Source organism: Scyliorhinus torazame, chromosome 3 (assembly GCF_047496885.1).
Source record: "Scyliorhinus torazame isolate Kashiwa2021f chromosome 3, sScyTor2.1, whole genome shotgun sequence".
NCBI lineage: Eukaryota > Metazoa > Chordata > Chondrichthyes > Carcharhiniformes > Scyliorhinidae > Scyliorhinus > Scyliorhinus torazame.
Genome location: NC_092709.1, coordinates 350,737,977 through 350,763,528, shown reverse-complemented (window position 1 = coordinate 350,763,528; position 25,552 = coordinate 350,737,977). Strand labels below are relative to the sequence as shown.

General features: G+C 54.3%; 1 protein-coding gene across 1 annotated transcript in view; it reads right to left on the bottom strand.

Moving 5' to 3' along the window:
• Nucleotides 1–25,552, bottom strand: part of smyd5 (SMYD family member 5) — a 96,332-nt gene that overhangs the window by 58,085 nt on the left and 12,695 nt on the right. The window contains exons 2-3 of the mRNA XM_072497748.1: nucleotides 22,240–22,348; nucleotides 19,941–20,080 (exon numbers count right to left, since the gene is read on the bottom strand). Of these exons, the coding sequence (XP_072353849.1) occupies nucleotides 19,941–20,080; nucleotides 22,240–22,348 (249 nt within the window). The remainder of the gene's footprint in view (nucleotides 1–19,940; nucleotides 20,081–22,239; nucleotides 22,349–25,552) is intronic.

The window sequence follows — 25,552 nt, the reverse complement described above, 5'->3', positions numbered from 1 at the left end:
CCCTCTGACACCACCTCACTCACTGTTAGAGTATTCACACTCCCTCTGACACCACCTCACTCACTGTTAGAGGATTCACACTCCCACTGACACCACCTCACTCACTGTGAGAGGATTCACACTCCCTCTGACACCACCTCACTCACTATTAGAGGATTCACACTCCCTCTGACACCACCTCACTCACTGTTAGAGGATTCACACTCCCTCTGACACCACCTCACTCACTGTTAGAGGATTCACACTCCCTCTGACAGCACCTCACTCACTGTTAGAGGATTCGCACTCCCTCTGACACCACCTCACTCACTGTTAGAGGATTCACACTCCCTCTGACACCATCTCACTCACTGTTAGAGGATTCACACTCCCTCTGACACCACCTCACTCACTGTTAGAGGATTCGCACTCCCTCTGACACCACCTCACTGACTGTTAGAGAGTCCACACTCCCTCTGACACCACCTGACTCACTGTTAGAGGATTCACACTCCATCTGGCACCAACTCACTCACTGTTAGAGGATTCACACTCCCTTTGACACCACCTCACTCACTGTTAGAGAGTCCACACTCCCTCTGACACCACCTCACTCACTGTTAGAGAGTCCACACTCCCTCTGACACCACCTCACTCACTGTTAGAGGATTCACACTCCCTCTGACACCACCTCACTCACTGTTAGAGGATTCACACTCCCTCTGACACCACCACACTCACTGTTAGAGGATTCACACTCCCTCTGACACCACCTCACTCACTGTTAGAGAGTCCACACTCCCTCTGACACCACCTCACTCACTGTGAGAGGATTCACACTCCCTCTGACACCACCTCACTCACTGTGAGAGGATTCACACTCCCTCTGACACCACCTCACTCACTGTGAGAGGATTCACACTCCCTCTGACACCACCTCACTCACTGTTAGAGGATTCACACTCCCTCTGACACCACCTCACTCACTGTTAGAGTATTCACACTCCCTCTGACACCACCTCACTCACTGTTAGAGGATTCACACTCCCTCTGACACCACCTCACTCACTGTGAGAGGATTCACACTCCCTCTGACACCACCTCACTCACTGTGAGAGGATTCACACTCCCTCTGACACCACCTCACTCACTGTGAGAGGATTCACACTCCCTCTGACACCACCTCACTCACTGTTAGAGGATTCACACTCCCTCTGACACCACCTCACTCACTGTTAGAGTATTCACACTCCCTCTGACACCACCTCACTCACTGTTAGAGGATTCACACTCCCTCTGACACCACCTCACTCACTGAGAGAGGATTCACACTCCCTCTGACACCACCTCACTCACTGTGAGAGGATTCACACTCCCTCTGACACCACCTCACTCACTGTTAGAGGATTCAGACTCCCTCTGACACCACCTCACTCACTGTGAGAGGATTCACACTCCCTCTGACACCACCTCACTCACTGTTAGAGGATTCACACTCCCTCTGACATCAACTCACTCACTGTTAGAGGATTCACACGCCCTCTGACACCATCTCACTCACTGTGAGGGGATTCACACTCCCTCTGACACCACCTCACTCACTGTTAGAGGATTCACACTCCCACTGACACCACCTCACTCACTGTGAGAGGATTCACACTCCCTCTGACACCACCTCACTCACTATTAGAGGATTCACACTCCCTCTGACACCACCTCACTCACTATTAGAGGATTCACACTCCCTCTGACACCACCTCACTCACTGTTAGAGGATTCACACTCCCTCTGACAGCACCTCACTCACTATTAGAGGATTCACACTCCCTCTGACACCACCTCACTCACTATTAGAGGATTCACACTCCCTCTGACACCACCTCACTCACTGTTAGAGGATTCACACTCCCTCTGACACCACCTCACTCACTGTTAGAGGATTCGCACTCCCTCTGACACCACCTCACTGACTGTTAGAGAGTCCACACTCCCTCTGACACCACCTCACTCACTGTTAGAGGATTCACACTCCATCTGGCACCAACTCACTCACTGTTAGAGGATTCACACTCCCTCTGACACCACCTCACTCACTGTTAGAGAGTCCACACTCCCTCTGACACCACCTCACTCACTGTTAGAGAGTCCACACTCCCTCTGACACCACCTCACTCACTGTTAGAGGATTCACACTCCCTCTGACACCACCTCACTCACTGTTAGAGGATTCACACTCCCTCTGACACCACCACACTCACTGTTAGAGGATTCACACTCCCTCTGACACCACCTCACTCACTGTTAGAGAGTCCACACTCCCTCTGACACCACCTCACACACTGTGAGAGGATTCACACTCCCTCTGACACCACCTCACTCACTGTTAGAGAGTCCACACTCCCTCTGACACCACCTCACTCACTGTTAGAGAGTCCACACTCCCTCTAACACCACCTCACTCAGTGTTAGAGGATTCACACTCCCTCTGACACCACCTCACTCACTGAGAGAGGATTCACACTCCCTCTGACACCACCTCACTCACTGTTAGAGGATTCACACTCCCTCTGACACCACCTCACTCCCTCTGACACCACCTCACTCACTGTGAGAGGATTCACACTCCCTCTGACACCACCTCACTCACTGAGAGAGGATTCACACTCCCTCTGACACCACCTCACTCACTGTTAGAGGATTCACACTCCCTCTGACACCACCTCACTCACTGTTAGAGGATTCACACTCCCTCTGACACCACCTCACTCACTGTGAGAGGATTCACACTCCCTCTGACACCACTTCACTCACTGTTAGAGGATTCACACTCCCTCTGACACCACCTCACTCACTGTGAGAGGATTCACACTCCCACTGACACCACCTCACTCACTGTGAGAGGATTCACACTCCCTCTGACACCACCTCACTCACTGTTCGAGGATTCACACTCCCTCTGACACCACCTCACTCACTGTTAGAGGATTCACACTCCCTCTGACACCACCTCACTCACTGTTAGAGGATTCACACTGCCTCTGGCACCACCTCACTCACTGTGAGAGGATTCACACTCCCTCTGACACCACCTCACTCACTGTTAGAGGATTCACACTCCCTCTGACACCACCTCACTCACTGTTAGAGGATTCACATTCCCTCTGACACCACCTCACTCACTGTGAGAGGATTCACACTCCCTCTGACACCACCTCACTCACTGTTAGAGGATTCACACTCCCTCTGACACCAACTCACTCACGGTGAGAGGATTCACACGCCCTCTGACTCCACCTCACTCACTGTTAGAGGATTCACACTCCCTCTGACACCAACTCACTCACTGTTAGAGTATTCACACTCCCTCTGACACCACCTCACTCACTGTGAGAGGATTCACACTCCCTCTGACACCACCTCACTCACTCTGACACCACCTCACTCACTGTGAGAGGATTCACACTCCCTCTGACACCACCTCACTCCCTCTGACACCACCTCACTCACTGTGAAAGGATTCACACTCCCTCTGACACCACCTCACTCACTGTGAGAGGATTCACACTCCCTCTGTCACCACCTCACTCACTGTTAGTGGATTCACACTCCCTCTGACACCAACTCACTCACTGTGAGAGGATTCACACTCCCTCTGACACCACCTCACTCACTTTGAGAGGATTCACACTCCCTCTGACACCACCTCACTCACTGTTAGAGGATTCACACTCCCTCTGACACCACCTCACTCACTGTTAGAGGATTCACACTCCCTCTGACACCACCTCACTCACTGTGAGAGGATTCACACTCCCTCTGACACCACCTCACTCACTTTGAGAGGATTCACACTCCCTCTGACACCATCTCACTCACTGTGAGAGGATTCACACGCCCTCTGACACCACCTCACTCACTGTGAGAGGATTCACACTCCCTCTGACACCACCTCACTCACTGAGAGAGGATTCACACTCCCTCTGACACCACCTCACTCACTGTTAGAGGATTCACACTCCCTCTGACACCACCTCACTCACTGTGAGAGGATTCACACTCCCTCTGACACCACCTCACTCACTGAGAGAGGATTCACACTCCCTCTGACACCACTTCACTCACTGTTAGAGGATTCACACTCCCTCTGACACCACCTCACTCACTGTGAGTGGATTCACACTCCCACTGACACCACCTCACTCACTGTGAGAGGATTCACACTCCCTCTGACACCACCTCACTCACTGTTCGAGGATTCACACTCCCTCTGACACCACCTCACTCACTGTTAGAGGATTCACACTCCCTCTGACACTACCTCACTCACTGTTAGAGGATTCACACTGCCTCTGGCACCACCTCACTCACTGTGAGAGGATTCACACTCCCTCTGACACCACCTCACTCACTGTTAGAGGATTCACACTCCCTCTGACACCACCTCACTCACTGTTAGAGGATTCACACTCCCTCTGACACCACCTCACTCACTGTGAGAGGATTCACACTCCCTCTGACACCACCTCACTCACTGTTAGAGGATTCACACTCCCTCTGACACCAACTCACTCACTGTTAGAGTATTCACACTGCCTCTGACACCACCTCACTCACTGTTAGAGGATTCACACTCCCTCTGACACCACCTCACTCACTCTGACACCACCTCACTCACTGTGAGAGGATTCACACTCCCTCTGACACCACCTCACTCCCTCTGACACCACCTCACTCACTGTGAAAGGATTCACACTCCCTCTGACACCACCTAACTCACTGTTAGAGGATTCACACTCCCTCTGACACCACCTCACTCACTGTGAGAGGATTCACACTCCCTCTGACACCACCTCACTCACTGTGAGAGGATTCACACTCCCTCTGACACCACCTCACTCACTTTGAGAGGATTCACACTCCCTCTGACACCATCTCACTCACTGTTAGAGGATTCACACTCCCTCTGACACCACCTCACTCACTGTTAGAGGATTCACACTCCCTCTGACACCACCTCACTCACTGTTAGAGGATTCACACTCCCTCTGACACCACCTCACTCACTGTGAGAGGATTAACACTCCCTCTGACACCACCTCACTCACTGTTAGAGGATTCACACTGCCTCTGACACCACCTCACTCACTGTTAGAGGATTCACACTCCCTCTGACACCACCTCGCTCACTGTTAGAGAGTCCACACTCCCTCTGACAGCACCTCACTCACTGTTAGAGGATTCACACTCTCACTGACACCACCTCACTCACTGTTAGAGGATTCACACTCCCTCTGACACCACCTCACTCACTGTTAGAGGATTCACACTCCCTCTGACATCAACTCACTCACTGTTAGAGGATTCACACTTCTTCTGACACCACCTCACTCACTGTGAGAGGGTCCACACTCCCTCTGACACCACCTCACTCACTGTTAAGAGGATTCACACTCCCTCTAACACCACCTCACTCACTGTTAGAGAGTCCACACTCCCTCTGACACCACCTCACTCACTGTGAGAGGATTCACACTCCCTCTGACACCACCTCACTCACTGTTAGAGAATTCACACGCCCTCTGACACCACCTCACTCACTGTTAGAGAGTCCACACTCCCTCTGACACCACCTCACTCACTGTTAGAGAGTCCACACTCCCACTGACAGCACCTCACTCACTGTTAGAGGATTCATACTCCCTCTGACACCACCTCACTCACTGTTAGAGGATTCACACTCCATCTGACACCACCTCACTCACTGTTAGAGAGTCCACACTCCCCCTGACACCACCTCACTCACTGTTAGAGAGTCCACACTCCCTCTGACACCACCTCACTCACTGTTAGAGAGTCCACACTCCCTCTGACACCACCTCACTCACTGTTAGAGGATTCACACTCCCTCTGACACCACCTCACTCACTGTTGGAGGATTCACACTCCCTCTGACACCATCTCACTCACTGTTAGAGGATTCACACTCCCTCTGACACCACCTCACTCACTGTTAGAGGATTCACATTCCCTCTGACGCCACCTCACTCATTGTTAGAGGGTCCACACTGCCTCTGACACCACCTCACTCACTGTTAGAGAGTCCACACTCCCTCTGACACCACCTCACTCACTGTTAAGAGTCCACACTCCCTCTGACACCACCTCACTCACTGTTAGAGGATTCACACTCCCTCTGACACCACCTCACTCACTGTTAGAGGATTCACACTGCCTCTGACACCACCTCACTCACTGTTAGAGGATTCACACTCCCTCTGACACCACCTCACTCACTGTTAGAGGATTCACACTCCCTCTGACACCACCTCACTCACTGTGAGAGGATTCACACTCCCTCTGACACCACCTCACTCACTTTGAGAGGATTCACACTCCCTCTGACACCATCTCACTCACTGTTAGAGGATTCACACTCCCTCTGACACCACCTCACTCACTGTTAGAGGATTCACACTCCCTCTGACACCACCTCACTCACTGTTAGAGGATTCACACTCCCTCTGACACCACCTCACTCACTGTGAGAGGGTCCACACTCCCTCTGACACCACCTCACTCACTGTTAGAGAGTCCACACTCCCTCTGACACCACCTCACTCACTGTTAGAGAGTCCACACTCCCTCTGACACCACCTCACTCACTGTTAGAGGATTCACACTCCCTCTGACACCACCTCACTCACTGTTGGAGGATTCACACTCCCTCTGACACCATCTCACTCACTGTTAGAGGATTCACACTCCCTCTGACACCACCTCACTCACTGTTAGAGGATTCACACTCCCTCTGACGCCACCTCACTCATTGTTAGAGGGTCCACACTGCCTCTGACACCACCTCACTCACTGTTAGAGAGTCCACACTCCCTCTGACACCACCTCACTCACTGTTAGAGGATTCACACTCCCTCTGACACCACCTCACTCACTGTGAGAGGATTAACACTCCCTCTGACACCACCTCACTCACTGTTAGAGGATTCACACTGCCTCTGACACCACCTCACTCACTGTTAGAGGATTCACACTCCCTCTGACATCAACTCACTCACTGTTAGAGGATTCACACTCCTTCTGACACCACCTCACTCACTGTGAGAGGGTCCACACTCCCTCTGACACCACCTCACTCACTGTTAGAGAGTCCACACTCCCTCTGACACCACCTCACTCACTGTTAGAGAGTCCACACTCCCTCTGACACCACCTCACTCACTGTTAGAGGATTCACACTCCCTCTGACACCACCTCACTCACTGTTGGAGGATTCACACTCCCTCTGACACCATCTCACTCACTGTTAGAGGATTCACACTCCCTCTGACACCACCTCACTCACTGTTAGAGGATTCACACTCCCTCTGACGCCACCTCACTCATTGTTAGAGGGTCCACACTGCCTCTGACACCACCTCACTCACTGTTAGAGAGTCCACACTCCCTCTGACACCACCTCACTCACTGTTAGAGGATTCACACTCCCTCTGACACCACCTCACTCACTGTTAGAGAGTCCACACTCCCTCTGACACCACCTCACTCACTGTTTGAGGATTCACACTCCCTCTGACACCACCTCACTCACTGTGAGAGGATTCATACTCCCTCTGACACCACCTCACTCACTGTTAGAGAGTCCACACTCCCTCTGACACCACCTCACTCACTGTTAGAGGATTCACACTCCCTCTGACACCACCTCACTCACTGTTAGAGGATTCACACTCCCTCTGACTCCACCTCACTCACTGTTAGAGAGTCCACACTCCCTCTGACACCACCTCACTCACTGTTAGAGGATTCACACTCCCTCTGACACCACCTCACTCACTGTTAGAGGATTCACACTCCCTCTGACACCAACTCACTCACTGTTAGAGTATTCACACTCCCTCTGACACCACCTCACTCACTGTGAGAGGATTCACACTCCCTCTGACACCACCTCACTCACTCTGACACCACCTCACTCACTGTTAGAGGATTCACACTCCCTCTGACACCACCTCACTCACTGTTAGAGGATTCACACTCCCTCTGACACCACCTCACTCACTGTTAGAGAGTCCACACTCCCTCTGACACCACCTCACTCACTGTTCGAGGATTCACACTCCCTCTGACACCACCTCACTCACTGTTAGAGAGTCCACAGTCCCTCTGACACCACCTCACTCACTGTTAGAGGATTCACACTCCCTCTGACACCACCTCACTCACTGTGAGAGGATTCACACTCCCTCTGACACCACCTCACTCACTGTTAGAGGATTCACACTCCCACTGACACCACCTAACTCACTGTTAGAGGATTCACACTCCCTCTGACACCACCTCACTCACTGTTAGAGGATTCACACTCCCTCTGACACCACCTCACTCACTGTTAGAGGATTCACACTCCCTCTGACACCACCTCACTCACTGTTGGAGGATTCACACTCCCTCTGACACCACCTCACTCACTGTTAGAGGATTCACACTCCCTCTGACACCACCTCACTCACTGTTAGAGGATTCACACTCCCTCTGACACCACCTCACTCACTGTTAGAGGATTCACACTCCCTCTGACACGACCTCACTCACTGTTAGAGGATTCACATTCCCTCTGACGCCACCTCACTCATTGTTAGAGGGTCCACACTGCCTCTGACACCACCTCACTCACTGTTAGCGAGTCCACACTCCCTCTGACACCACCTCACTCACTGTTAAGAGTCCACACTCCCTCTGACACCACCTCACTCACTGTTAGAGGATTCACACTCACTCTGACACCACCTCACTCACTGTTAGAGGATTCACACTCCCTCTGACACCACCTCACTCACTTGTGAGAGGATTCACACTCCCTCTGACACCACTTCACTCACTGTGAGAGGATTCACACTCCCTCTGACACCACCTCACTCACTGTTAGAGAGTCCCCACTCCCTCTGACACCACCTCACTCACTGTGAGAGGATTCACACTCCCTCTGACACCACCTCACTCACTGTTAGAGGATTCACACTCCCTCTGACACCACCTCACTCACTTTGAGAGGATTCACACTCCCTCTGACACCACCTCACTCACTGTTAGAGAGTCCACACTCCCTCTGACACCACCTCACTCACTGTTAGAGGATTCACACTCCCTCTGACACCACCTCACTCACTGTTAGAGGATTCACACTTCCTCTGACTCCACCTCACTCACTGTTAGAGAGTCCACACTCCCTCTGACACCACCTCACTCACTGTTAGAGAGTCCACACTCCCTCTGACACCACCTCACTCACTGTTAGAGGATTCACACTCCCTCTGACACCACCTCACTCACCGTGAGAGGATTCACACTCCCACTGACACCACCTCACTCACTGTTAGAGGATTCACACTCCCTCTGACACCACCTCACTCACTGTGAGAGGATTCACACTCCCTCTGACACCATCTCACTCACTGTTAGAGGATTCACACTCCCTCTGACACCACCTCACTCACTGTGAGAGGATTCACACACCCTCTGACTCCACCTCACTCACTGTTAGAGGATTCACACTCCCTCTGACACCAACTCACTCACTGTTAGAGTATTCACACTCCCTCTGACACCACCTCACTCACTGTGAGAGGATTCACACTCCCTCTGTCACCACCTCACTCACTGTTAGTGGATTCACACTCCCTCTGACACCAACTCACTCACTGTGAGAGGATTCACACTCCCTCTGACACCACCTCACTCACTTTGAGGGGATTCACACTCCCTCTGACACCACCTCACTCACTGTTAGAGGATTCACACTCCCTCTGACACCACCTCACTCACTGTTAGAGGATTCACACTCCCTCTGACACCACCTCACTCACTGTGAGAGGATTCACACTCCCTCTGACACCACCTCACTCACTTTGAGAGGATTCACACTCCCTCTAACACCATCTCACTCACTGTTAGAGGATTCACACTCCCTCTGACACCACCTCACTCACTGTTAGAGGATTCACACTCCCTCTGACACCACCTCACTCACTGTTAGAGGATTCACACTCCCTCTGACACCACCTCACTCACTGTGAGAGGATTAACACTCCCTCTGACACCACCTCACTCACTGTTAGAGGATTCACACTGCCTCTGACACCACCTCACTCACTGTTAGAGGATTCACACTCCCTCTGACATCAACTCACTCACTGTTAGAGGATTCACACTCCCTCTGACACCACCTCACTCACTGTTGGAGGATTCACACTCCCTCTGACACCATCTCACTCACTGTTAGAGGATTCACACTCCCTCTGACACCACCTCACTCACTGTTAGAGGATTCACACTCCCTCTGACGCCACCTCACTCATTGTTAGAGGGTCCACACTGCCTCTGACACCACCTCACTCACTGTTAGAGAGTCCACACTCCCTCTGACACCACCTCACTCACTGTTAGAGGATTCACACTCCCTCTGACACCACCTCACTCACTGTTAGAGAGTCCACACTCACTCTGACACCACCTCACTCACTGTTAGAGGATTCACACTCCCTCTGACACCACCTCACTCACTGTGAGAGGATTCATACTCCCTCTGACACCACCTCACTCACTGTTAGAGAGTCCACACTCCCTCTGACACCACCTCACTCACTGTTAGAGGATTCACACTCCCTCTGACACCACCTCACTCACTGTTAGAGGATTCACACTCCCTCTGACTCCACCTCACTCACTGTTAGAGAGTCCACACTCCCTCTGACACCACCTCACTCACTGTTAGAGGATTCACACTCCCTCTGACACCACCTCCCTCACTGTTAGAGGATTCACACTCCCTCTGACACCAACTCACTCACTGTTAGAGTATTCACACTCCCTCTGACACCACCTCACTCACTGTGAGAGGATTCACACTCCCTCTGACACCACCTCACTCACTCTGACACCACCTCACTCACTGTTAGAGGATTCACACTCCCTCTGACACCACCTCACTCACTGTTAGAGGATTCACACTCCCTCTGACACCACCTCACTCACTGTTAGAGAGTCCACACTCCCTCTGACACCACCTCACTCACTGTTCGAGGATTCACACTCCCTCTGACACCACCTCACTCACTGTGAGAGGATTCACACTCCCTCTGACACCACCTCACTCACTGTTAGAGGATTCACACTCCCACTGACACCACCTAACTCACTGTTAGAGGATTCACACTCCCTCTGACACCACCTCACTCACTGTTAGAGGATTCACACTCCCTCTGACACCACCTCACTCACTGTTAGAGGATTCACACTCCCTCTGACACCACCTCACTCACTGTTGGAGGATTCACACTCCCTCTGACACCACCTCACTCACTGTTAGAGGATTCACACTCCCTCTGACACCACCTCACTCACTGTTAGAGGATTCACACTCCCTCTGACACCACCTCACTCACTGTTGGAGGATTCACACTCCCTCTGACACCACCTCACTCACTGTTAGAGGATTCACATTCCCTCTGACACCACCTCACTCACTGTTAGAGGATTCACACTCCCTCTGACACCACCTCTCCCACTGTTCCCTACAGCACATTCTTCCCACTGTGCAGTTTCACTGGATCCTCCTGACACACGTGCTCTCTCCCAGCAGAGTCCATTACCTGGCTTGCTGCACTCTGGGGGCTAGTCCATTACCTGGCTCGCGGTACTCTGGGGGCTAGTCCATTACCTGGCTCGCGGTACTCTGGGGGCTAGTCCATTACCTGGCTCGCGGTACTCTGGGGGCTAGTCCATTACCTGGCTCGCGGTACCCTGGGGGCTAGTCCATTACCTGGCTCGCTGCACTCTGGGAGCTAGTCCATTACCTGGCTCGCGGTACTCTGGGAGCTAGTCCATTACCTGGCTCGCGGTACTCTGGGGGCTAGTCCATTACCTGGCTCGCGGTACTCTGGGGGCTAGTCCATTACCTGGCTCGGGGTTCTCTGGGGGCTAGTCCATAACCTGGCTCGCTGCACTCTGGTGGCTAGTCCATTACCTGGCTCGCTGCACTCTGGGGGCTAGTCCATTACCTGGCTCGCTGCACTCTGGGGGCTAGTCCATTACCTGGCTCGCGGTACTCTGGGGGCTAGTCCATTACCTGGCTCGCGGTACTCTGGGGGCTAGTCCATTACCTGGCTCGCGGTACTCTGGGGGCTAGTCCATTACCTGGCTCGCGGTACTCTGGGGGCTAGTCCATTACCTGGCTCGCGGTACTCTGGGGGCTAGTCCATTACCTGGCTCGCGGTACTCTGGGAGCTAGTCCATTACCTGGCTCGCTGCACTCTGGGGGCTAGTCCATTACCTGGCTCGCGGTACCCTGGGGGCTAGTCCATTACCTGGCTCGCTGCACTCTGGGGGCTAGTCCATTACCTGGCTCGCTGCACTCTGGGGGCTAGTCCATTACCTGGCTCGCTGCACTCTGGGGGCTGGTCCATTACCTGGCTCGCTGCACTCTGGGGGCTAGTCCATTACCTGGCTCGCTGCACTCTGGGGGCTAGTCCATTGCCTGGCTCGCTGCACTCTGGGGGCTAGTCCATTACCTGGCTCGCGGTATCCTGGGGGCTAGTCCATTACCTGGCTCGCGGTACCCTGGGGGCTAGTCCATTACCTGGCTCGCGGTACCCTGGGGGCTAGTCCATTACCTGGCTCGCGGTACCCTGGGGGCTAGTCCATTACCTGGCTCGCTGCACTCTGGGGGCTAGTCCATTACCTGGCTCGCTGCACTCTGGGGGCTAGTCCATTACCTGGCTCGCTGCACTCTGGGGGCTAGTCCATTACCTGGCTCGCTGCACTCTGGTGGCTAGTCCATTACCTGGCTCGCGGGATCCTGGGGGCTAGTCCATTACCTGGCTCGCTGCACTCTGGGAGCTAGTCCATTACCTGGCTCGCGGTACCCTGGGGGCTAGTCCATTACCTGGCTCGCGATACCCTGGGGGCTAGTCCATTACCTGGCTCGCGGTACTCTGGGGGCTAGTCCATTACCTGGCTCGCGGTACTCTGGGAGCTAGTCCATTACCTGGCTCGCGGTACCCTGGGGGCTAGTCCATTACCTGGCTCGCTGCACTCTGGGGGCTAGACCATTACCTGGCTCGCTGCACTCTGGGGGCTAGTCCATTACCTGGCTCGCTGCACTCTGGGGGTTAGTCCATTACCTGGCTCGCGGTATCCTGGGGGCTAGTCCATTACCTGGCTCGCGGTACCCTGGGGGCTAGTCCATTACCTGGCTCGCGGTACCCTGGGGGCTAGTCCATTACCTGGCTCGCTGCACTCTGGGGGCTAGTCCATTACCTGGCTCGCTGCACTCTGGGGGCTAGTCCATTACCTGGCTCGCGGTACCCTGGGGGCCAGTCCATTACCTGGCTCGCTGCACTCTGGGGGCTAGTCCATTACCTGGCTCGCTGCACTCTGGGGGCTAGTCCATTACCTGGCTCACTGCACTCTGGGGGCTAGTCCATTACCTGGCTCGCGGTACTCTGGGGGCTAGTCCATTACCTGGCTCGCGGTACCCTGGGGGCCAGTCCATTACCTGGCTCGCGGTACCCTGGGGGCTAGTCCATTACCTGGCTCGCTGCACTCTGGGGGCTAGTCCATTACCTGGCTCGCTGCACGCTGGGGGCTAGTCCATTACCTGGCTCGCTGCACGCTGGGGGCTAGTCCATTACCTGGCTCGCTGCACTCTGGGGGCTAGTCCATTACCTGGCTCGCTGCACTCTGGGGGCTAGTCCATTACCTGGCTCGCGGTACTCTGGGGGCTAGTCCATTACCTGCCTCGCGGTACTCTGGGGGCTAGTCCATTACCTGGCTCGCTGCACTCTGGGGGCTAGTCCATTACCTGGCTCGCGACACTCTGGGGGCTAGTCCATTACCTGGCTCGCGACACTCTGGGGGCTAGTCCATTACCTGGCTCGCGGTACTCTGGGGGCTAGTCCATTACCTGGCTCGCTGCACTCTGGGGGCTAGTCCATTACCTGGCTCGCGACACTCTGGGGGCTAGTCCATTACCTGGCTCGCTGCACTCTGGGGGATAGTCCATTACCTAGCTCACTGCACTCTGGGGGCTAGTCCATTACCTGGCTCGCGGTACTCTGGGGGCTAGTCCATTACCTGGCTCACGGTACTCCGGGGGCTAGTCCATGACCTGGCTCGCGGTACTCTGGGAGCTAGTCCATTACCTGGCTCGCGGTACTCTGGGGGCTAGTCCATTACCTGGCTCGCTGCACTCTGGGGGCTAGTCCATTACCTGGCTCGCTGCACTCTGGGGGCTAGTCCATTACCTGGCTCGCTGCACTCTGGGGGCTAGTCCATTACCTGGCTCGCGGTACTCTGGGGGCTAGTCCATTACCTGGCTCGCTGCACTCTGGGGGCTAGTCCATTACCTGGCTCGCTGCACTCTGGGGGCTAGTCCATTACCTGGCTCGCGGTACTCTGGGGGCTAGTCCATTACCTGGCTCGCTGCACTCTGGGGGCTAGTCCATTACCTGGCTCGCTGCACTCTGGGGGCTAGTCCATTACCTGGCTCGCTGCACTCTGGGGGCTAGTCCATTACCTGGCTCGCGGTACTCTGGGAGCTAGTCCATTACCTGGCTCGCGGTACTCTGGGAGCTAGTCCATTACCTGGCTCGCGGTGCTCTGGGGGCTAGTCCATTACCTGGCTCGCGGTACCCTGGGGGCCAGTCCATTAACTGGCTCGCGGTACCCTGGGGGCTAGTCCATTGCCTGGCTCGCGGTACCCTGGGGGATAGTCCATTACCTGGCTCGCGGTACTCTGGGGGCTAGTCCATTGCCTGGCTCGTGGTACTCTGGGGGCTAGTCCATTGCCTGGCTCGCGGTACCCTGGGGGCTAGTCCATTGCCTGGCTCGCGGTACCCGGGGGGCTAGTCCATTACCTGGCTCGCGGTACTCTGGGGGCTAGTCCATTACCTGGCTCGCGGTACTCTGGGGGCTAGTCCATTACCTGGCTCGCGGTACTCTGGGGGCTAGTCCATTACCTGGCTCGCGGTACTCTGGGAGCTAGTCCATTACCTGGCTCGCTGCACTCTGGGGGATAGTCCATTACCTGGCTCGCTGCACTCTGGGGGCTAGTCCATTACCTGGCTCGCTGCACTCTGGGGGCTAGTCCATTACCTGGCTCGCTGCACTCTGGGGGCTAGTCCATTACCTGGCTCGCGGTACTCTGGGAGCTAGTCCATTACCTGGCTCGCGGTACTCTGGGAGCTAGTCCATTACCTGGCTCGCGGTGCTCTGGGGGCTAGTCCATTACCTGGCTCGCGGTACCCTGGGGGCCAGTCCATTAACTGGCTCGCGGTACCCTGGGGGCTAGTCCATTGCCTGGCTCGCGGTACCCTGGGGGCTAGTCCATTACCTGGCTCGCGGTACTCTGGGGGCTAGTCCATTGCCTGGCTCGTGGTACTCTGGGGGCTAGTCCATTGCCTGGCTCGCGGTACCCTGGGGGCTAGTCCATTGCCTGGCTCGCGGTACCCGGGGGGCTAGTCCATTACCTGGCTCGCGGTACTCTGGGGGCTAGTCCATTGCCTGGCTCGGGGTACTCTGGGAGCTAGTCCATTGCCTGGCTCGCGGTACTCTGGGGGCTAGTCCATTGCCTGGCTCGCGGTACTCTGGGGGCTAGTCCATTACCTGGCTCGCTGCACTCTGGGGGCTAGTCCATTACCTGGCTCGCTGCACTCTGGGGGCTAGTCCATTACCTGGCTCGCGGTACCCTGGGGGCTAGTCCATTACCTGGCTCGCGGTACTCTGGGGGCTAGTCCATTACCTGGCTCACGGTACTCTGGGGGCTAGTCCATTACCTGGCTCGCTGTACTCTGGGGGCTAGTCCATTACCTGGCTCGCGGTACCCTGGGGGCCAGTCCATTACCTGGCTCGCTGCACTCTGGGGGCTAGTCCATTACCTGGCTCGCTGCACTCTGGTGGCTAGTCCATTACCTGGCTCGCTGCACTCTGGGGGCTAGTCCATTACCTGCCTCGCTGCACTCTGGGGGCTAGTCCATTACCTGGCTCGCGGTACTCTGGGGGCTAGTCCATTACCTGGCTCGCGGTACCCTGGGGGCTAGTCCATTACCTGGCTCGCGGTACTCTGGGGGCTAGTCCATTACCTGGCTCGCGGTACCCTGGGGGCTAGTCCATTACCTGGCTCGCGGTACCCTGGGGGCTAGTCCATTACCTGGCTCGCTGCACTCTGGGAGCTAGTCCATTACCTGGCTCGCTGCACTCTGGGGGCTAGTCCATTACCTGGCTCGCTGCACTCTGGGGGCTAGTCCATTACCTGGCTCGCTGCACTCTGGTGGCTAGTCCATTACCTGGCTCGCTGCACTCTGGGGGCTAGTCCATTACCTGGCTCGCTGCACTCTGGGGGCTAGTCCATTACCTGGCTCGCTGCACTCTGGGGGCTAGTCCATTACCTGGCTCGCTGCACTCTGGGGGCTAGTCCATTACCTAGCTCGCGGTACTCTGGGGGCTAGTCCATTACCTGCCTCGCCGCACTCTGGGGGCTAGTCCATTACCTGGCTCGCTGCACTCTGGGGGCTAGCCCATTATCTAGCTCGCGGTACTCTGGGAGCTAGTCCATTACCTGGCTCGCGGTACTCTGGGGGCTAGTCCATTACCTGGCTCGCGGTACCCTGGGAGCTAGTCCATTACCTGGCTCGCGGTACTCTGGGGGCTAGTCCATTACCTGGCTCGCGGTACTCTGGGAGCTAGTCCATTACCTGGCTCGCGGTACTCTGGGGGCTAGTCCATTACCTGGCTCGCGGTACTCTGCGGGCTAGTCCATTACCTGGCTAGCGGTTCTCTGGGGGCTAGTCCATTGCCTGGCTCGCGGTACTCTGGGGGCTAGTCCATTACCTGGCTCGCTGCACTCTGGTGGCTAGTCCATTACCTGGGTCGCTGTACCCTGGGGGCTAGTCCATTACCTGGCTCGCTGTACTCTGGGGGCTAGTCCATTACCTGGCTCGCGGTACTCTGCGGGCTAGTCCATTACCTGCCTCGCGGTACTCTGGGGGCTAGTCCATTACCTGGCTCGCGGTACTCTGGGAGCTAGTCCATTACCTGGCTCGCTGCACTCTGGGGGATAGTCCATTACCTGGCTCGCGGTACTCTGGGGGCTAGTCCATTACCTGGCTCGCTGCACTCTGGGGGCTTATCCATTACCTGCCTCGCTGCACTCTGGGGGATAGTCCATTACCTGGCTCGCTGCACTCTGGGGGCTAGTCCATTGCCTGGCTCGCGGTACCCTGGGGGCTAGTCCATTGCCTGGCTCGCGGTACTCTGGGGGCTAGTCCATTACCTGGCTCGCGGTACCCTGGGGGCTAGTCCATTACCTGGCTCGCTGTACTCTGGGGGCTAGTCCATTACCTGGCTCGCGGTACTCTGGGAGCTAGTCCATTACCTGGCTCGCTGTACTCTGGGGGCTAGTCCATTACCTGGCTCGCGGTACCCTGGGGGCTAGTCCATTACCTGGCTCGCTGTACTCTGGGGGCTAGTCCATTACCTGGCTCGCGGTACTCTGGGAGCTAGTCCATTACCTGGCTCGCGGTACTCTGGGGGCTAGTCCATTACCTGGCTCGCGGTACTCTGGGGGCTAGTCCATTACCTGGCTCGCGGTACTCTGGGGGCTAGTCCATTACCTGGCTCGCGGTACTCTGGGGGCTAGTCCATTACCTGGCTCGCTGTACTCTGGGGGTTAGTCCATTACCTGGCTCGCTGCACTCTGGGGGCTAGTCCATTACCTGGCTCGCGGTACCCTGGGGGCTAGTCCATTACCTGGCTCGCGGTACCCTGGGGGCTAGTCCATTACCTGGCTCGCTGCACTCTGGGGGCTAGTCCATTACCTGGCTCGCTGCACTCTGGGGGCTAGTCCATTACCTGGCTCGCGACACTCTGGGGGCTAGTCCATTACCTGGCTCGCGACACTCTGGGGGCTAGTCCATTACCTGGCTCGCGGCACTCTGGGGGCTAGTCCATTACCTGGCTCGCTGTACTCTGGGGGCTAGTCCATTACCTGGCTCGCGGTCTTCTGGGAGCTAGTACATTACCTGGCTCGCTGTACTCTGGGGGTTAGTCCATTACCTGGCTCGCGGTACTCTGGGGGCTAGTCCATTACCTGGCTCGCGGTCTTCTGGGAGCTAGTCCATTACCTGGCTCGCTGCACTCTGGGGGCTAGTCCATTACCTGGCTCGCGGTACTCTGGGGGCTAGTCCATTGCCTGGCTCGCGGTACCCTGGGGGCTAGTCCATTACCTGGCTCGCGGTACCCTGGGGGCTAGTCCATTACCTGGCTCGCGGTACTCTGGGGGCTAGTCCATTACCTGGCTCGCGGTACTCTGGGGGCTAGTCCATTACCTGGCTCGCTGCACTCTGGGGGCAAGTCCATTACCTGGCTCGCGGTACCCTGGGGGCTAGTCCATTACCTAACTCGCTGCACTCGGGGCTAGTCCATTACCTGGCTCGCTGCACTCTGGGGGCTAGTCCATTACCTGGCTCACTGCACTCTGGGGGCCAGTCCATTACCTGGCTCGCGACACTCTGGGGGCTAGTCCATTACCTGGCTCGCGACACTCTGGGGGCGAGTCCAATTACCTGGCTCGCGGCACTCTGGGGGCTAGTCCATTACCTGGCTCGCTGTACTCTGGGGGCTAGTCCATTACCTGGCTCGCGGTACTCTGGGGGCTAGTCCATTACCTGGCTCGCGGTACCCTGGGGGCTAGTCCATTACCTGGCTCGCGGTACCCTGGGAGCTAGTCCATTACCTGGCTCGCGGTACCCTGGGGGCTAGTCCATTACCTGGCTCGCGGTACTCTGGGGGCCAGTCCATTACCTGGCTCGCTGCACTCTGGGGGCTAGTCCATTACCTGGCTCGCTGCACTCTGGGGGCTAGTCCATTACCTGGCTCGCGGTACTCTGGGGGCTAGTCCATTACCTGGCTCGCTGCACTCTGGGGGCTAGTCCATTACCTGGCTCGCGGTACTCTGGGGGCTAGTCCATTACCTGGCTCGCTGTACTCTGGGGGCTAGTCCATTACCTGGCTCGCTGCACTCTGGGGGCTAGTCCATTACCTGGCTCGCGGTACTCTGGCGGCTAGTCCATTACCTGGCTCGCGGTACTCTGGGGGCTAGTCCATTACCTGGCTCGCGGTACTCTGGGGGCTAGTCCATTACCTGGCTCGCTGTACTCTGGGGGCTAGTCCATTACCTGGCTCGCGGTACTCTGGGGGCTAGTCCATTACCTGGCTCGCGGTACCCTGGGGGCTAGTCCATTACCTGGCTCGCGGTACCCTGGGAGCTAGTCCATTACCTGGCTCGCGGTACCCTGGGGGCTAGTCCATTACCTGGCTCGCGGTACTCTGGGGGCCAGTCCATTACCTGGCTCGCTGCACTCTGGGGGCTAGTCCATTACCTGGCTCGCTGCACTCTGGGGGCTAGTCCATTACCTGGCTCGCGGTACTCTGGGGGCTAGTCCATTACCTGGCTCGCTGCACTCTGGGGGCTAGTCCATTACCTGGCTCGCTGCACTCTGGGGGCTAGTCCATTACCTGGCTCGCGGTGCTCTGGGGGCTAGTCCATTACCTGGCTCGCTGCACTCTGGCGGCTAGTCCATTACCTGGCTCGCGGTACTCTGGGGGCTAGTCCATTACCTGGCTCGCGGCACTCTGGGGGCTAGTCCATTACCTGGCTCGCGGTACCCTGGGGGCTAGTCCATTACCTGGCTCGCGGTACTCTGGGAGCTAGTCCATTACCTGGCACGCGGTACTCTGGCGGCTAGTCCATTACCTGGCTCGCGGTACTCTGGCGGCTAGTCCATTACCTGGCTCGCGGTACTCTGGGGGCTAGTCCATTACCTGGCTCGCGGTACTCTGGGGGCTAGTCCATTACCTGGCTCGCGGTACTCTGGGGGCTAGTCCATTACCTGGCAAGCTGGACAGAAGTCCAGGAGCTCCTTTTGAACACTGCACAACTCTGGGTGTGGAAGGATCAGGCTGGGGTTTCCTGACAGTCTGCGGCTGTTCTCCTCGGCCGTTTCCAGGGACCTCAGACAATAATCACAGGCTGGAGAGACAGTCAACAAAGTGAGCACAAAGTATCCACTGCAAAGCTGTCCCCATCAATCCCGCCCAGGACAGGTACATTTCTCTGTTCTTTGTACACTGCCCCCATCAAACACTCCCAGGACAGGTACAGCACGGGGTTAGATACAGAGTAAAGCTCCCTCTACACTGTCCCCATCAAACACTCCCAGGACAGGTACAGCACCGGGTTAGATACAGAGTAAAGCTCCTGCTGCACTGTCCCATCAAACACTCCCAGGACAGGCACAGCAAGGGGTTAGATACAGAGTAAAGCTCCCTCTACACTGCTCCCATCAAACACTCCCAGGACAGGTACAGCACGGGGTTAGATACAGAGTAAAGCTCCCTCTACACTGCCCCCATCAAACATTCCCAGGACAGGTACAGCACGGGGTTCGATACAGTGCAAAGCTCCCTCTTCACTGTCCCCATCAAACACTCCCAGGACAGATACAGCACAGGGTGAGATACAGAGTAAAGCTCCCTCTACACTGTCCCATCAAACATTCCCAGGACAGGTACGGCACGGGGTTAGATACAGATTAAAGATCCCTCTATACTGTCCCCATCAAACACTCCCAGGACAGGTACAGCACGGGGTTAGATACAGAGTAAAGCTCCCTCTACACTGTCCCCATCAAACACTCCCAGGACAGGTACAGTACGGGGTTAGATACAGAGTAAAGCTCCCTCTACACTGTCCCCATCAAACACTCCCAGGACAGGTACAGTACGGGGTTAGATACAGAGTAAAGCTCCCTCGACACTGCCCCCATCAAACATTCCCAGGACAGGTACAGCACGGGGTTAGATACAGAGTAAAGCTCCCTCTACACTGTCCCCATCAAACACTCCCAGGACAGGTACAGCACGGGGTTAGATACAGAGTAAAGCTCCCTCTCCACTGTCCCCATCAAACACTCCCAGGGCAGGTACAGCACGGGGTTAGATACAGAGTAAAGCTCCCTCTACACTGTCCCCATCAAACACTCCCTGGATAGGTACAGCACGGGGTTAGATACAGAGTAAAGCTCCCTCTACACTGTCCCCATCAAACACTCCCAGGACAGGTACAGCACGGGGTTAGATACAGAGTAAAGCTCCCTCTACACTGTCCCCATCAAACACTCCCAGGACAGGTACAGCACGGGGTTAGATACAGAGTAAAGCTCCCTCTACACTGTCATATCAAACACTCCCAGGACAGATACAGCACGGGGTTAGATACAGAGTAAAGCTCCCTCTACACTGTCCCCATCAAACACTCCCAGGACAGGTACAGCATGGGGTTAGATACAGAGTAAAGCTCCCTCTACACTGTCCCCATCAAACACTCCCAGGACAGGTACAGCACGGGGTTAGATACAGAGTAAATCTCCCTCTACACTGTCCCATCAAACACTTCCAGGACAGGTACAGCACGGGGTTAGATACAGAGTAAAGCTCCCTCTACACTGTCCCATCAAACACTCCCAGGACAGGTACAGCACAGGGTTAGATACAGAAACTGCTTCTGTTTACTATCCAGAGAGGTTTCTGGAAGGTGTGCCTGCAGAAAATTGTCGCGACTCCTAAACTGTAGATACCATCAGCTTCCCCACTTGGGCTCGACCGCACGAATGACCATGGGGTCGAGGGTGATGAGAGGTACAGCAGAATGCTGGTTCCCAGTCCCGAGGCCTGGACAAACGATCAGAGGCCTGAATTGAAAACTCACGCCACAACTGTCGGGCTTTAAATTCAATTAAATAAATCTGGAATTGAAAGCCAGCCAACCTCTTGGCCAGATTCCCCAGCTCACTGCGATGCATCTATGGCGATGGGGTTCGACGAAGAAGTGTCGAGGAAAGACCAGCAGAGGCCCTTTGGGCTGAACGATCTGCTTCTGTGCAGGGATTATGCAAATCCCATGCAAATTATATGTAAAATGCAAAATCATATGTAAATCCATGTAAATGCCACACAAATGTGTGCAACCTCAATGTAAATGTATGTAAATTCTAGGTAATTCGAATACAATTTGAACACAGTGCCACATGGTTCTGTGCACTGGCCCAAGCAGACATGGGGTTGAGGGTCTTTGAGCGACGAGCACTATCGTGAGGGGTGAATCGGTGACGGCAATACTCTGGACTTCACCTTTGTACTTGTACAATGCATTCCAGAGGAACTGTGCTGAAACGATAGGCTGCTCCACAAAGATGGTCTCCCCTTTCCTGACATCCTTACTGGCAAAGAGTCCTTTCCCCTTTGAAACAAGAGAAAGCAAAAATAGATCAGTCTTGGTAGAAAAAGCAAGGCGCAGCAGGCCTGGCCCAGGAAGAGCAGACGGGAAGGGCGAATATCCTGGCGGTGTAGCCACGCCCACTGCAACAGCACAGGAGGAAGCTGTGTATCCCACTGACCCAACGCAACATAGAGCAACGTATCTCAGCTTCTCCTCTCCTTATATTTCATGCACACTGTCGCAGATAGAAACAGAATATAGGAGGTGTTCCTTTGAGTCTGCTCCGCCATTCATTATGATCATTGCTGGTCATCCAACTCAGTAACCTGTTCCCGCCTCTCTCTCGACCCCCCCCCCCCCCCCCCCCGGCCACATATCCTTGGATCCCGCTTGCCCCAAGAGCCAGATTTAACCCATTCTTGAAACATACAATGTTTTGGCCTCAACTGCTCTCTGCGTTGCGAGCATATTTCCTATACGTAGAAAATAGGAGTGGGTCAAATGTCCATCACACCTTCGACACTACCATCAGGACTGATCTCGGGTTTCATCTTCCCGCCCACTCCCCAGATCTCTTAATTCCCCGAGAGAGCAAAATTTGTCGACCCAGCCATTAAATATATTCAAAGATGGAGCATCACAATCCTCTCGGGCAGAGAATTCCAAAGATTCACAACCTTTTCAGAGAAATAGTTTCTCCTCATCTGAGCCCTAAATGATCGGCCCTTTACCCTGAGAGTATGTCCCGTGTTGTAGATTCCCCAACCCCAGCGCAAACAATCTCTCAGTCCACCCTATCGAGCCCCTTCAGAATCTCGGAAGTTTCAATGAGATTGTCTCTCGTTCTTCTGTGTGGGCAGCGTGAAATGAAATGGAAACAAAATGAAAATGGCTTATTGTCACAAGTAGACTACAAATGAAGTTACTGTGAAAAGCCCCTAGTCGCCACATTCCGGCGCCTGTTCGGGGAGGCTGGTACGGGCTGGCCTGCCTTGGTCTGCTTTAAAAGCCAGCTATTTAGCCCTGTGCTAAACCAGCCCCCATGGTAAAACAGTGGTTAGCACTGTTGATTCACAGCGCCAAGGTCCCAGGTTCGATTCCCCGCTGGGTCACTGTCTGTGCGGAGTCTGCACGTTCTCCCCGTGTCTGTGTGGGTTTCCTCCGGGTGCTCCGGTTTCCTCCCACAAGTCCCGAAAGATGTGCTGTTAGGTGAATTGGACATTCTGAATTCTCCCTCGGTGTACCCAAACAGGCGCCGGAATATGGCGACTAGGGGATTTTCACAGTAACTTCATTGCAGTGTTAATGTTAACCTACTTGTGATACCAATAAAGATTATTTAAAAAAAACTAGAGAATTTAAGGCTCTGCAAATTTTTTCTGATTTTCAAATTAATCATTCGGGGAGGTGGTGATGTCATGGTAATGTCATTAGTAATCCAGAGGCCCAGGTTAATGCTCTGGGGACATGGGTTCAAATCCCACCACAGCAGCTGGTAGAATTTGAATTCTGTAAATAAATCTGGAATTGGAAAAAAAAAAGCTGGTAACTGCTTTTTAACAACAACTGTTTTGAATGTAACAAAATATATTATATTTTATATTTGTGGCAGTAATATTATTAAAGAATCTAGGTTAAAATATTCAGACTGTGTGTCTGCTGCAGCTGCAATTAAGAGGTCATAAAAGGCAAGGTCATGATTGATTCTAACCATTTACATGTTTACCTATAGGGGTCTAATGTAACATAATGATTTCTGGCGATTCCCTTTTGAGTAGATAATTTGATACGCATTGTTCTGCCTGAGTTAAGATGGTCATGAGACAGTTAATGGGGTAGAGATGGTGTAATCAACGAAAGGAGCCAGGTCTGTAGCAAGCGGTTTTGACTGTAGGATTTTATAGTCTGACAGAGACAGGAGTATTTGCAAGCTGTTCCTGAAAAGGGTCTCTCTCTATCTCCTTTTCTGAAAAGAAAGTCTCTATACAGACAAGTAAACCTCTTCAGTTAACGTTATTTAAAAGTAGCTTTTAGTCTGTAATAGGCTTTCCTTAATTGGATCCGATAAGGTGTAAGGTGGTAGTTAAAATGTTTCCCAGTTTTTTGTTAGAACCGTTTAACTGTCAGGGCGGCACAGTGGTTAGCACTGCTGCCTCACGCCGCTGAGGACCCGGGTTCGATCGTGGCTCCAAGTCACTGTCCGTGTGGAGTTTGTACATTCTCCCCGTGTTTGCGTGGGTTTCGCCCCCACAACCCAAAAAGATGTGCAGGCTAGGTGGACTGGCCGCGCTAAATTGCCCCTTAATTGAAAAAAATAATACTCCAAATTTATTTGTTTAACTGTTGATTGTAGAACTTATACACACATTACTGTGTGGCAAGCTTCGACTCCAACTTCATCTACAAGTTTGCTGATGACACGAACGTAGTGGGTCGGATCTCAATCAACGATGAGTCACAGTACAGGAGGGAGATAGAGAACCTAGTGGAGTGGTGTAATGACAATAATCTCTCCCTCAATGTCAGCCAAACTCGGGAGCTGGTCATCGCCTTCAGGAAGTGAAGTATCCTAATCACCCCTGTCTGCATCAATGGTACCGAGGTGGAGATGGTTAACAGCTTCAAATTCCTAGGTGTGCACATCACTAACAAACTGTCCTGGTCCACCCACGTCGATGCTACGACCAAGAAAACACAACAGCACCTATACTTCCTCAGGAAACTAAGGAAATTCGGCATGTCCACATTAACCCTTACCAACTTTTACAGATGCACCATAGAAAGCATCCTATCAGGCTGCATCACAGCCTGGTATGGCAATTGCTCGGCCCAAGGACCGTATGAAGCTACAGAGAGTCGTGTACACCACCCAGTCCATCACACAAACCTGCCTCCCATCCACTGACTCCATCTACACCTCCCGCTGCCTGGGGAAAGCGGGCAGCATAATCAAAGACTCCTCCCACCCGGCTTACTCACTCTTCCAGCTTCTTCCATCGGGCAGGAGATACAAAAGTCTGAGAACACGCACGAACAGATTCAAAACAGCTTCTTCCCCACTGTTACCAGACTCCTGAATCACCCTCTTATGGACTGAACTGAACTCTCACCCATCTTCTCTACTGAGTAGTTCTACACTCCGTGTGCTTCACCCGATGTCGATGTCCATGTATTTACATTGTGTATTTATCATATAACCTATGTTTTTTCATGTATGGAACGATC